The sequence below is a fragment of the Thalia democratica genome, chromosome 8 (assembly GCF_965202585.1).
Source record: "Thalia democratica chromosome 8, ktThaDemo2.hap1.1, whole genome shotgun sequence".
Lineage (NCBI taxonomy): Eukaryota > Metazoa > Chordata > Thaliacea > Salpida > Salpidae > Thalia > Thalia democratica.
This window is the reverse complement of record NC_139172.1, coordinates 35,857,630-35,871,482: the sequence shown is the minus strand read 5'-3', so window position 1 is coordinate 35,871,482 and position 13,853 is coordinate 35,857,630. Positions and strand designations below refer to the sequence as shown.

The window sequence follows — 13,853 nt, the reverse complement described above, 5'->3', positions numbered from 1 at the left end:
AACTTTTACATTTCAATTTAAACTGGTGTGACTTTTACTGAGAAGACAAAAACTTTAATTTATTGAAAAATATATTAATATCCTCAACTGATAAATTGCTTAATTGTAAAGTAAACAATGAATGCTGTAGTTTAAACTTTTTCAGTAATTGTCCTATGAGCTTCTTAAGTTAGCAACGGATTAGTCAATTTAAAAGTTTATTTTTGTAAAATAAATAGTTTATTTTAATTGATGGACTCAAACCGATAGTAATCATATGAATAAATTTAACAGACTGCAAAGATCTAGTGGCAGATTGTCCATTGTGGAAAACTTTTGGGTTGTGTGAAGGAAAATACTCCTCCTATATGACGAAATACTGTCCTGTCACCTGCAACCGATGCTAATTTCTTTCTAATGATAAATGAACCTATTTTAATTTAATATTAATTATTAAATAATTTTATTGGCTTTGTTTATTTCGTTTTTAATATTTATGACTCGCAGTATACACGATAAATTTGACAGACTAAGTGTAAAGACGTAAAATTTATAACATATACTAGTAGACTTTTTTCTTAGAGTTTTATTTTAGAATAGTGTTATTATAAAGCAAATATTTGAATGGGAAAATTTTAGAAGGGTGTTAGTATAAATAATAGTTAATAAAGTATTTTATACCGCCTTCTGCGATAGTTGTTAGATTTCAATTAGCTAAAATCCACACATACTAAACATACATATGTATGTTTACATTATGTATGTATACATGTGCTAATAAAAGATTCTGTAGAATCCTTCACCTTATACTTTTATGATTCATCTGTAAAAAACATTAACTTACAACTAAAATTCGCAAAAAATGAATATTATTTTTTAGAACGAACAAAACATTTACCTGAAATCTTTTAAAGTTAAAACAAAACTTATTTATAGTGAAAAACCTTTTTTCTTCAAAATAAAAGCTCAATTTTAGAGTTGTCCCCTTGTATTGGTAAAATTGTAACAGCTTATTTTCATGCCCTTATTTAATCAACTTTTGTAATATAATGAACAAATAATTGCTTAAAAGTGTTAACTTTTTTATTTGATGATATACATTGAATACAGTTTTACTTGAAGTTAAAACAAGTAGATTTTTAAATGAAATATCTTATATAAAAAAACTTTTATTGGTTAGGAAAATGTTCAAGTTCTTCAAAAATTTAAACTAAAGTTTAAAGTTAACAATCTTTTTTTTAAACCTTTACTTGTTGGCAATGAAAACTGATCGAAAGAATTTCAACAAATATATTTACACATAGCTCATTGAAAAACATACATTTTTGCTGTTCTTGTACTATAATTTCAAGTAACGTCTATTAAAAATTACCTTAAGAAAGTTTCAAGCGAGTAATATTCATTACATTAAGAAGCTTTGTTGTTAAGATACAACTTTTATGCCAATTTTTTTGTAATTTTCCAGAATACTTTACTAAAATGGTTTTAAAACATTTGTGATAAATTTTGTTTTACTGATAAGTATAAGACTATAGTGCCTTTAAAAAATATAGTTTTTTAAAGATTAACTTAAAACGCCAAGGAAGGTTTGTTATAATGATTTTCAAACTATAAATTATTTGAAACATATAGTTATAAAACCAACTATGTAACTTTCAGCTTTTACCGATATATTCAAAAAATCATTATTTTCACATTTAGTTAAAGCAGGGTTTCGCCCATTTTCGGATGTTATGATTTGAAGAAATGTTAAATTCTAAGAAGCTATAAGTACTAGAACTTATTAAAATTAATTTTTAAGTTCACTCAAAAATAACAACAAATTTCTACAACAGGTAATAACAATAGAGATTGAATTAGATCACGGTTTCCCAACGACTATTTTGGCTTGGGGAGATTTTGACTATAAAGGGGTAATAACTAGTAAGGTGGCTTAAAAATTAATAGGTAACTAATCAGTGGAGGCGATACTTAACAATACAAGCGACTATTTTGTAAAATTCTGTCGAGTAAGCGACTGTGGAAAGAAGTTTGGAAACCTTGAACTAGACAGAGCAAAATTATGACCATTCACGCTTTTAAGTTTTATTATATAGAATTAAAGGTACCTAATTATAGGTAAAATAAACGTTTTTTATGTAACTGTAAATCTTTATGGAAACTGTAAAGAAATAAGTATTAAAGTTGCTAAGTTGTTATTAATATGTGTGTTGACTAGTCAATTACTTTTATTATTAATTTTTGTTGTACGTATAATTAAATAAATGTATTCGTAATAAAAATTTGATAGCCCTTATAATTAAAAAAAATAATAATATACAAATAAAAACTTAAAAGAAGTTGTACGACTTTATTAAACCTCTAAAAAGCTTTTAACAAAAATAAAAGTTAACTATTTCAATGATTCTGTAAATTAAACCTTTAAAAAAGTCTTTGTAAAACAACAAAAATACACAATTAAAGGAATGGAAATAAAACGACAATAAAACAAAAAAATCTTAAACAAAATTGAAGATGCCATCAAAACTTAGTATAAAAAAGTTGTGCAGTGAAAAAAAGCAGCACAAAAAATTAAACTCACAGCTTTTGAAAACAAAGTCACTCGATTGTCTAAGGTCAGATTTACAAAACTATAATTATTTAATGACCTATAATTTTTTATTAGAAAAATAAAACACTTTTATGAATAACTCAAACATCTTCGTGAACCGCAAACACGCAAATCTTAAAATTCTATTTTTCATTTAGCGAGTAAAAACTAAACTTAACCTATTTTCACAAAACGAAAATTTTAAAAGTACCAAATCACGACTTGAACCTACAAAAAAACTGCATCAAAATTTCAATTCAAAATCCAGCTAAAAAATTCAGCTTCTGTGACGTCACAAAGCCGATCAGAGCTCGGTGACGTGGACGGGCTTCTCGGTGTACATCCTGACGAGGTAGTCGCCGTGGCAACCGGGCTCGTAGGTGCTGGGGACGAGCACGTAGCGACCGGGCCTCAGCTGCAGCGATGCGGTGACCTCCCGGATGTTGGTGTACAGCCCGCTGCTCACCACCTCCCGGTACTTCTCGAAGTAGGAAGCAGACAGCCTCTCGCCCTCCCTGTACTCCTGCGATTGAAATTGTTTACGGTTTCGGAACTGGGGATTTTATAAAAAAAATAGAGCTCTTAAATATTTGGTTTTGTTATGTTTATTGATATATAAGAAAATATAAGTCTTAAAAAGCACTTTCAAACATATCTTGATACTACCGAATACCAGTAAGAAAACTTTTTTTTTCTTAGTTTTATTGTAAACAATAGTAAAAAACTCACTTTGTACAAGTTGAAGCCGATGAACTCGTTCTTGAGGCCCAAGGATCTTTTATTTTGCATCAAGCCAATCACAAGCGAGCATTTTCCCTCGTCTTCGGCCGGATCTTCATCGGGATCGAAATCATCTGGAAGTTAATAAAAGTTTATGGTTTAAAAAAAAAGTAAAGAATGAAATTTTGTGAGCCGACGTAAATTTCATAAAAAAATAAAGAATAAAACTTGGTGCTTAAAGTATACCTGAAAAAATAATACATACATTCTAAGTGAATAGTGCAACTTTTCTGAAACTGTTTATAACCTTTAAATCAAACATAAACATTATATACTTTAGAGAAATAAAGTAAAGTTTTACTTCAAAACAGTTGTTAACTGATAAAAGATTATAAATGATTGTTTTTTAAAGTTAACACAAAATTCGAACCAGGCTCGTTGAGTTCAATTAAATATTGTGGGTTTCTCGGGTACATGTCCATATTGTTTCTGCAACCCCCAGAGTTTGATTTGTCCCAACATCCTCTTATAGTTGATAACAACCATCTGTGTAAAAATATAAATCAGTAAAAAACATTTTTTTCTGATATAGCCATTTATATATAAAAGCATCAAATTAGATATTTTCAAAACACCAAATCTACATATTAAACAATATAATAAAACAAACAAATGGGCTATTTAGAGTTTTAGTATAAAACTTTTTGCTTTTTGTCCTAATATAAAAGTGTAAGACAGTTCTTATTTAAATAGATTAAGTTTTAAAAAAATTAATTAACTTCTAATTCCAAAAACGTGTTTTTGAGAATTACAAAGTATTAAATTCTGTATAAAACAGTTTTTGATGAGTAACAGAATAAAAATAAACTCCTTTATACCGATTCAAAAGCAATAAAAATTTTATTGCTGAGACAAAACTATGTTTATATTTAATGTTGCTGCTGACCAAAAATTTTCATTTATAAAAAGTTTTAAAACTGCAAGTTTTACATGTGAGTTTTACATGTGAACTTTATGTATGTAAAACCAGTTTAACCAGTACTACATTGTTATAAAAAAAACATAGTGAAACAAATGACATACAGTCATTTTTTCAAACTGCAAGTACTAATGCAAACTTATTCATTCACAGCAAAGACTTGAATTAAATTTAATTTTTACTACACAACTGCTAATATATCTTTCTTTATACTTCAAAAAGCTATAAATTTTACCACATGTCAACTATTTGATATCAATTTACATAATACATTTATGCGTGATAATAAACAAGTATTAACTTTCTTTAAAGTTTTGAACTAGATTAACAATACAACCTTTAACCTACAAATAATAGTTCACTAAACGTGGGTAGCAAACTAATCTATAACAACCAACAATTGTTCGCAGTTTACTCAAAAATCTTTACAGTCGAACTATTAAATGTTATACAACATTATATATATATTTGCATTCACAAAAATCAGTTTCAGCAATATTGTGTAGCAAAGAAGCGTATTACATAAATAATTCACGCAGTCATCAATATTAAAAATCTGAAAGCAAATTGCGATAATAATAGCAGCGAAATCAGCACTCCTTTAAACGTTTATGTACTTTGTTTGCCAAGCAAACATTTGTAAACAATTTTCACAAAAATTTAATCGCCGTGTTTTCATGGGTCGTTAAACTTTCTACTTATGCGTTTTTATCTACATAATTTGCTCACTTACATAACATTACGCGACATGTGTTGATGTAATTTAGTATCAATTACTGTTTTTAAATGGCTTTAACGAAAATGGTTTGAAAACAAAAATAAATTAACCTAACTTTTTTATTAAATTATAAAACCTTATTTGAAAGTGTTTATAAATACTAAAAATGTTCTAAAAAAGTCTTTTAAAAACAGACAGTTAAAAAACAGCAATTAAAAATATAGCTAACATGAGACAGAACATAAGCACATGATTATAAAATATAATATTTTTTTGATGTTTTTAAAGTTAAAACACTTAATAACCTGAAAACCAATACTTACTATTCAAATAACTATCATTTGTATTTCTTATTTTTCAATTATATAAAATATTTAGTTTTACTTATAATGTAATAAATGTTCTTTAATGCAACTAATGACTGTTTTTGATTTAACTTCAGTCAAACGTTACAGTTATTTTTTATAATCCTTGTTTTATTTTGTGTAATTAAATAAAACTATAAACTCTTAGATTTAAACAAAAATGTTTAATCTAAAATTTACCAAAGCTTTAAATAAATGAGCAGAAATTCAAAGACTTATAAAAAAATAAGACACTTTTGACTTCACACAAACTAACGGAATTTAACAAACTCAAATAGTTAACTTAATTAACTAGCTTACTTAAGATGTTTTCTTTCTATTAATCAGGGCTTCCAAAGTGGGCACAATCGCCACTTGTGGCAATAACTAAGGGAACGAGAAGTTAACAGGTAAGCTAGTTAATAAAGTTATCTATTCGAATTTGTAATACTACAGGAAAGTAAGTAAGTAGGCAGTTGATGGTAATCTTATGAATGGGGCAGTTATTTTTAAACTTCAGCCAAGTAGGCGATATTATGATATTTTATTTTGCTTAGATTTAAATAAATCTTAATGTTATAATGCAAGATTGATTATTAGTTTGGGGAACGCTGGTCTACATATAATTAATTACTCGAAAAACACGTTTTGATTTTTCTCTTAATCAAGAACATTATGACGTCACAAACCTGTCGCCGTACACCTCGCCGTCCTCGTCGAAGTCGGGGCCCATGGTGCACAGGGTGGCGTCGTCGTAGTTACCGACGAAGTCCCCGTAAGTCATCCACCACTCCCCGTTGTCCCGGTCCTCGTACCCCAACCTCCGCTTGTCCGCCTCGCTGACCGCGTCCCACGCCCGCGACCTGCGTTGTTTGTTTTTGTTCATTTTATTAAACATTGTTCATTAAATTGAGATAAATGTTAAATTTTGTTAAATTCAAATAAATGTTAAATTTTGTTTTAATTGTCTGCCTATCGCTTATCAAGACATTTTAGTCCTGGTTGGTTTTTTAATTATCTTAAAAACGAGGCGGATAAAATGTTGAAGTGAAAACGGTTGATTTGGCTGTCCCAGGCGCGTGACCTTCATTGTTTGTTTTTGTTCATTAAATATTTTTTGATTTTTGTTTTAATTCTCCGCCTATCGCTTTTTAAGCAAGACGTATTAGTCCTGGTTGGTTTTTTAACTAAGTATTAAAAATTAGGCTTATATATGAGGCTGATAAAATGTTGCAGTGAAAATTATGAAGACGGTTGATTTGGTTGATTTGTTCACCGACCCACGTGATCTTTTGTAGTTAGACAAGATTTGTATATAAATCTCAAATCGGTCCAGAATTAATCTGTTGTCCGAAATTAATTTTAACTAAAGTATGCAATAACCTTGTAGATTTCTTAAACATCTTCTGATTTTTTGTAACTTTTATAGTTACAAAAAATTAAAAATTAGAAACCAGGCTGACTTTATGAAAAACTTTTTAGAAACGCGTGGACTTATTTTACATGCAATTTTAGTACGCTTCTGAACCAAGAGCAATCCAGCTTTGTAGTACAATAAGTAAATTTAAAAGGAATGCAAAGCTTTTTAGCGACTTGAAGAGTTCCAGCCAAACTTTTAATCTTATTATACTTTATTTCTTAAAGGACTTAAAACAACATATTTAATAAACCTCTACAGTAGAGGATTGAAGCTACTTGCTTTGAACTTAATTTTAAAAAACTTTAACGTTTTTACTATAACTTTGTATATTTTTCAAGTATTTAGTTTTTTACTGATGAAAAAACGATAATACAGTACCAGCCCAATTGTTTAATTGCTCGAACTTCAAGAGAAACTAAAGTAGATTTTAAATGTAAAATAAGGAAATAATAAAACGTTTATTTCAAAAATGTATTTTCAATGGTTAAAATAGATAAAATTAAATATTGAATTTGTCTTAAAGTTAATTTTAGTAAAGTATTAAATAAAGAAACAAGTAATTAAACACCTATTTCAATTTGATGCAATAAAGAAAACAAATACAAACAGTTGAAACTTTTGTTTTTTTTTATCAAATTAAAACCACTATAAACTCAAAAGGATTATGACAAAGCGAATATAGACCATTATTAAGACTTAATTAAATTTAGATTATTTCAATTAATAATGCTTATAAAATTAAATGACTTAATTAATTTTAAGCTCGATTGAAGTTTTAAAAAACGTTTGGATATTAAAATTTTAGAAATGTAAATTATTCTCAAAATAAAACTTGATTTTACTTTTTTTTAAGTTTTTGGATATAGAATTCTTAAAATGTAAATTCCTTAAATAAAACTTGACTTTACATCATTTTATGTTGTTTTTGTGTAAACTTTTAACTAAGTACATAAACTTATCATGTCAAAGTAGATCAAACTACAAACAGCTAATGGAATTTTTATCATCAAAATACATGCTGTGTTTCGTTTTTAATGGCCTTTTTATCTCATGTCAAGTACACTAAACATATTAAGTGAAGCTATTTTTGTTTTAGTTACGTCATTTAGACTTGAATATGTATGTGTAACGAAAACACATTTTAAAATAAACAATAAACATATACTATACATTACTACTTGAATTTTAAATTTAGTTTCTTAGTATTATTATGTATATCTTTAAATACTTTTTTTAATTGTTAAATCTAAGTAGCTGAGAAGAGCATTTTTCAAAAAAGGCAAGCAATAAAGTTAACATAAACATGGTGTTCAAAATTTTATAAGTATTTTACAAATTTAAAAATTCATAAAGTAAATTGAATCTACACAAAAAAGTAAATACTAAAAACCAATACGCCTGAAAATGAATTAATTTAATCATACAAAAACAAGGTACTAACCCATCACTGTATTTGGCAGTCCATTCAAAACTTCCCCAAGGGTTTCTTACTTTCACCAAACTTTCAATGTTTCCATTCAGCAGACGTACCTATTCACATTATAGTAAAATAAAATATAAATTTTAAATACAAAAAAAATATTTAATACTAGATAAACTAATTTCTGGGTCTAAAACTATTTTCGCAATTAATTTCGCACCTATTCACATAAAAAATGGCATTTAAATGTAAAAAACCAAAAAAAATTTTTTAGATTAAATAGTTTCTGAATTAAAATTATATTTTCAATTCATCGTAATTTTTTTTTTCATTTCAATTTCAGAGATCAAAGAAAAATTAAAAATAAACTTTTTTTTCAGTTGACATAAAACATTAATTTAAATTAATTGCTAAAATTCGTCAGGGCTGCTTGTATAAACTACTTTGTTTTAGAAAAATAAAAAATACTTTCACACATTAAAACACTTCTTTTTTTTCTTTTTTTTTCAAATAATTTTAATCTAACATACTATTGCGTTAAATTTTCAACAATAAATTCTAAAATCAAAACTATCAAAGCCTCACTTGATCAAGCGCACCTAATTATTAATTAAAAACAGCCTTTAAACTCAAACGCGCCGAAACAGTCATCTGTTTAAAGTGTTTTGTTCTCGAGAAAATTGAGAATAATTACGTAGCAGTTTAAGTGTGCACTTTAAACTTATGCTATTTGAAAAACTTGACAATTAAGAAAAATTATATTTCAATTTAATGCTGTTTAAACGCAACGCAAAGTTTATCAAGTTTTAATTTCAATGCACACACTTCACGTGCTACTTGAAGCCATCACGTTTTATGATGACGAAAGTGAACTTAAACTAACCTGCGGTGGTAAAAATAAACTAAAATTTTTACATCTTAACATAAAAGTTTTTTGTTTTAAATTGTTAATGGAACCATAGTTTTAACAATATAAAATGAAAATAAAGTTTCTAAAACCATAAATACAAACTAAATAATTTTAAATTTATGAAACATTTTTATTGTTATCTATTGCCATTGTAACACATCTGAACAACAAAGTTTTAAATTAATAAACAATTTTGTATACCTAGTTAAAAATTAGGAGTTGACTAATTTAATAATTAAGTAAAAAAGTAAAACTTCAGATAATACTGTCCTGGATATAGTGTTTAACTGTTATGGTGTGCAACTTGATAACCAAAAGGTTTTTTTGTACACCAGGTCCTTGGACCAAACTTTTTGAGCGTATTTTCATCGTTCAATAAACAATAAATAACCAACAAACAACAAATACAATTTCAACCGACCTTGGCAAACTTGAGCACGGAATACGCGTGCGCTGATATCAACCCGGTTCTCCTGTCCTGATTGTTCACACCTTCCTCGCCGTTGATGCCCGCCGCCACAAACGTATTCTTTCTCAGCGCCCTGAACGTTTTATTTAGTTGTTGCAAATAAGACTTTTAATATTTGACGTTTAGAGTTATTTTTCAGACTTGATACTATTTTTAAGCTTCTTTCTCAACGCCATAAAGGTTTATTTAATTATTATTAGTTAGTCTTTAATGTTAAAGATAATCTTTTAAAACTTGATTGATTACTGTTAAGCCGTGATTCAAACTAAAAGCTACGCAGAATGAATGCTATAATGGGTAGAATAAAAATAAACTTGATTTAAATTTACAATTATACTTAAAAAACGACCATCTAAGTGCGAGCAAGATTTAAGTTGCGTGTCAACTAGCAGTTTCCTTTGAAAACTTGCACCCAATCAAACAATTGCGAAAACACCAACTCACTTTGATAGAATTTTTTCGAAATCGGCGGGAGTCTTGTCTTTGAGGCGGTACGTTATCGCCATTCCTCCGGTGAGGTCCTCCAGCGCCTCGTTGGTCTGCCCTCCCTCGCACATCGCGTAACACCCCAGCAACCTGTACCATGGTGCTTGTTTTCATTTGCTAACGTGTTTAAGAAAAGTTAGAAATTAGTTATTAAGATGCTAGGCTGATTATAAACTAAGGCAAAAATACAAACTTGGTCAAAATATTTTCAAAGACTTTAAAGGCTTTTTGATGGACTTTGATATTCCTAACAAAATCCCCTAATTTGCTCTAATTTTTCAAATTAAATAAAAAATATTCAAAAGGCGGAAGTATATCGAAAAGAAAGTCGCTGAACAAAATATATTTAAAAGAAACTACAACGAAACAAACTTCGCGTATGCTTTTTCGAGCAGGCAGATCCAGTACTCGTTGCTGTTGGTCGAATGGGCGAAACACAACCTTCCCCGGATGTGGGGCAGCTTGTCGTCCACTATTACGTCGTGCCACTCTCCGAACTGCCACAACCTGAAACAATTTGTAGTAGAAGTAGCCAAAATAACACTTGTTATAATTAAATATAATAAAACTTATAAACAATTTTGCTAATAAACTGAAATTATTTTTCAAAATATAAACATAAGTAATGCAAGTAGTGTTTACAGCTTCAATCTAAATTTTGAAATAATAATTAAAATAGCACAAAAACTGCATTGTCCCTACAAACAATTTATACAGTTTCGACCAGACGTATGAAATTAAACAAAAGTAGTTAAAAAATATTTTATTGTCCCTGCAGGAAGTGAAAGTAACTGATATGTTTGTAACGAAACTAACACAAAACTAATCCCAACAAAACCTAAAATGAAAAATATTGAAAACATACAAAAAAAAAGTACAATAATATGTTGTCCTAAAACGAAATGAAAATAATAAGTATTGACAAATTAACAAAAATAGTAAAAAAACCTGAAATGGAAGGCCCCAACGTATCCGGGTTCGCCGTAGAAGCTCTGTCCTGCGGGGACCACCTGTTGGTTAATTTTTAATATAAAATAGATGAAATTTAAATATACGAGTTTTAGTTCAAGTACATATCATTCTCAGAACGGTTCTTGGTTTTTATTATGGAAAATTATATAGAAAAATATGTAGAAGCTCTGTCCTGCGGGGAATATTGCATAATTTCAAAAATACAAATTTAACTGTGTAGCACACACCCTTTTCAAACTTATGTTAATTGTGATTTAAAATAAAGTTCCTAGTTTTGCTACAGAAAAATATTTCTTTTTAAGATGTAAAAACAACTGACCACTTCCATCCTGCGTTTGGACTGGGATATGGAGGCGCACGAGGACAGCCACCAGCAGTTGCCGAGCATGCCCTGGTTGATGTCCTCGGAAGACACCCCTTCCCTGAACATTGACGGGCGCGAGCTCAGTTTCTGTGAAAATTTACAACTTGTTTTCAAATGTGTGAAGTGGTAAAGGTTATACACAGGTCATGTTAAAAAAAATTTGTTGTTAAGTTATAATTAGTACTGCAATAAAAACTCAGCACTGTTTCTCAGTTTATGTGATGGTGTGACAATTTTAATAAACGTTTGAGTTTATTAAGCTTGAAAAAACCCATGGCCACAGTTTAATGTTAATGATTTGTTGTTTTAAACAAAATGCACTGTACTAAAATCTGAACACAGATTAACTTCAAAAACTAATCAAGCAATTCATGGATAAAAACTATAACAATTTTAAAACCAACTAGCATAATGACATGCTTAACTTCGTACAAAAACACTTTTAGTGAGTGGAAGATTAATAACACAAACGAACATGAGGCCTGTCCCACTGAACGTAGTCGTACTCTTCCGTGACCTTCATGCCCGGTTTGTACAGGGAATCTCTGGACGCGGGGAAGGTCTTGTCCACGTAAACGTACTTCTTGCCCACTTTCGACCCCTCGTACAGAAGCTCATCTTTCAACTTCTTGTACTCCTGGTAAACATAGCCAAGGTGAATTATTGTATAGAGAAGTTGGAGTTATGTTAATTTGTGAACAATTTTTCAAGTTAAATACAATTTAAGTTATTTTTGATTCCTATACATATTTAAGCTAAAGTTGTTATTCATCTAGTTAAGTTTTTTTAGTTAGATATTACTTAGTTTATGAACATTTAAACTTTTTAAATAGCTTGCTTATTGAATAAAAGACAAAAAACTAACAAAAAACACATGTAAACTTACATTTTTTAAAAGCATAACAATAGTAAAAACAACCACGGTGTGAAGTTCTATTTAAAATCGCAAAAAAAATCTCAACAAACTAACAGAAGTGACTTGCTCCTTGTACTTTATCGAGTCCCAACCGTCGGTGTTTTCAACAATGACCGACGACGGATGCTCCTCGTCTTTGTACTTGTCCTCGTGATTTATGAGGGATTCCCCCACTCCGGAATCGCTGTGTATGTTTCCCATTTTGTTGCAATTAATGTAGTAAAGTTGTTAAAAAGTCTGAAAAAAAAAGTTAGAAAATACATTACTCGCAAATTTAATTTTACAAAATATTGTTTTGCTAATTTACAGTAGCTTATGAATATAAATGTACAAGTTTTGTTAACTAAACCATACTTATATCACTTATTTTTGGAAATCAAATTAAAGTTATTATCTTAGTTACTTCCGTGTAAATTTTTATAGGGTAGATTGAAAAATTATAATATATCCCGGAAACAGAAGCAATGAAACAAAAAATATTTTACTAAAATTCAGTGTAGAATTTTTGCTTTTCTTTCAGTGAAGTTGTAAGTTTAAGCAGAATAACAGCTATATGTATCTTATAATGTTACAAAGTTACAACAAATATTGTTACTGGTACACTAAAAACTAGACTTGTAGACAACATTGTAAAAATAAGAAAAAATCTTCAATTTTAACATGACTAAAAACAAAATTTGTCCATAACAAAATGAAATTAACACTGTTTAATAAGTATAGAAAAAATTGTTTAAGCTTTTTTTTTAAATTAGATTTTCAAGTTTAGTAATACCACAGTAAATTTTTTTATTCCTCTAAAAAATGTATTACTTTTCAAATTTAATAACTTAATAAACTAAGCCTTAAAATCACTGGTATAATTTTTAATGGGTATAATTATAATGTATCAAATTGAAAACTAATACTAATTAGTTTAATACTTGACAACTACAAAACAAAAATATATAATTTCAAATAATTAAACTTAAAACTAAAAGTTTGTGACGCAGAATTTGACTAACTTTATTTTGGAAATTAAATTTTAGAGTTTAAATTGGATCATACTAATAATACGTTTCTTTTGACAAAAAAATAATTGATAGCCATCATGCTTTTTTGAAACGTTTCCAACTGGCTAAACATAAACTCAACTAAGTTTATAAGAAATAAATTTGTTCAACATTATAAAACTTGGCATCATTTAACTAAATGGCAAATATTTCAAACAAACAAAACTAATTTAATTAATTTTAGTAAGTATAAAACTAAACTGAAAAATATTTTTATAAATACAAGTCAATAGTAAATTACAACTCAGTGTAAGTTTGTACATACACAAGTAAGCAATTTACTTAATTTTTATTAAAACAGCTGACTTTAGTTAAATGCCACAAAAAGCTAACAAGGCATTTCTTTATAACTCTATAAACTTTTCATCGCACAAAAAAAACGAAGAACTAAATGCAACGAAATAAACTAAACATGCAAAAATTGTCATTAAAGAAATAAAAGCGCTCAAAATGCAATGCAACATTCAGGCAAAATGTTAATTCAAATTGTGCTTTTTACAAATTACGAGACAGGCTA

At 28.5% G+C, this 13,853-nt stretch overlaps 1 protein-coding gene across 1 annotated transcript; it reads right to left on the bottom strand.

Annotated features, from left to right (window-relative positions):
- Window positions 1-2,819: 2,819 nt before the first annotated feature.
- LOC145842345 (calpain-A-like) lies at window positions 2,820-12,520 on the bottom strand. Its single transcript, XM_082949771.1, has 12 exons — window positions 12,342-12,520; window positions 11,847-12,008; window positions 11,327-11,458; window positions 10,984-11,045; window positions 10,408-10,542; window positions 9,994-10,125; window positions 9,502-9,622; window positions 8,192-8,280; window positions 6,020-6,193; window positions 3,720-3,835; window positions 3,299-3,423; window positions 2,820-3,092 (listed from the first exon to the last, which is right to left on the bottom strand). The coding sequence occupies exons 1-12, from the start codon at window positions 12,486-12,488 to the stop codon at window positions 2,874-2,876; spliced, it is 1,614 nt and encodes a 537-aa protein (XP_082805897.1). The 5' UTR covers window positions 12,489-12,520; the 3' UTR covers window positions 2,820-2,873.
- Window positions 12,521-13,853: the final 1,333 nt, after the last annotated feature.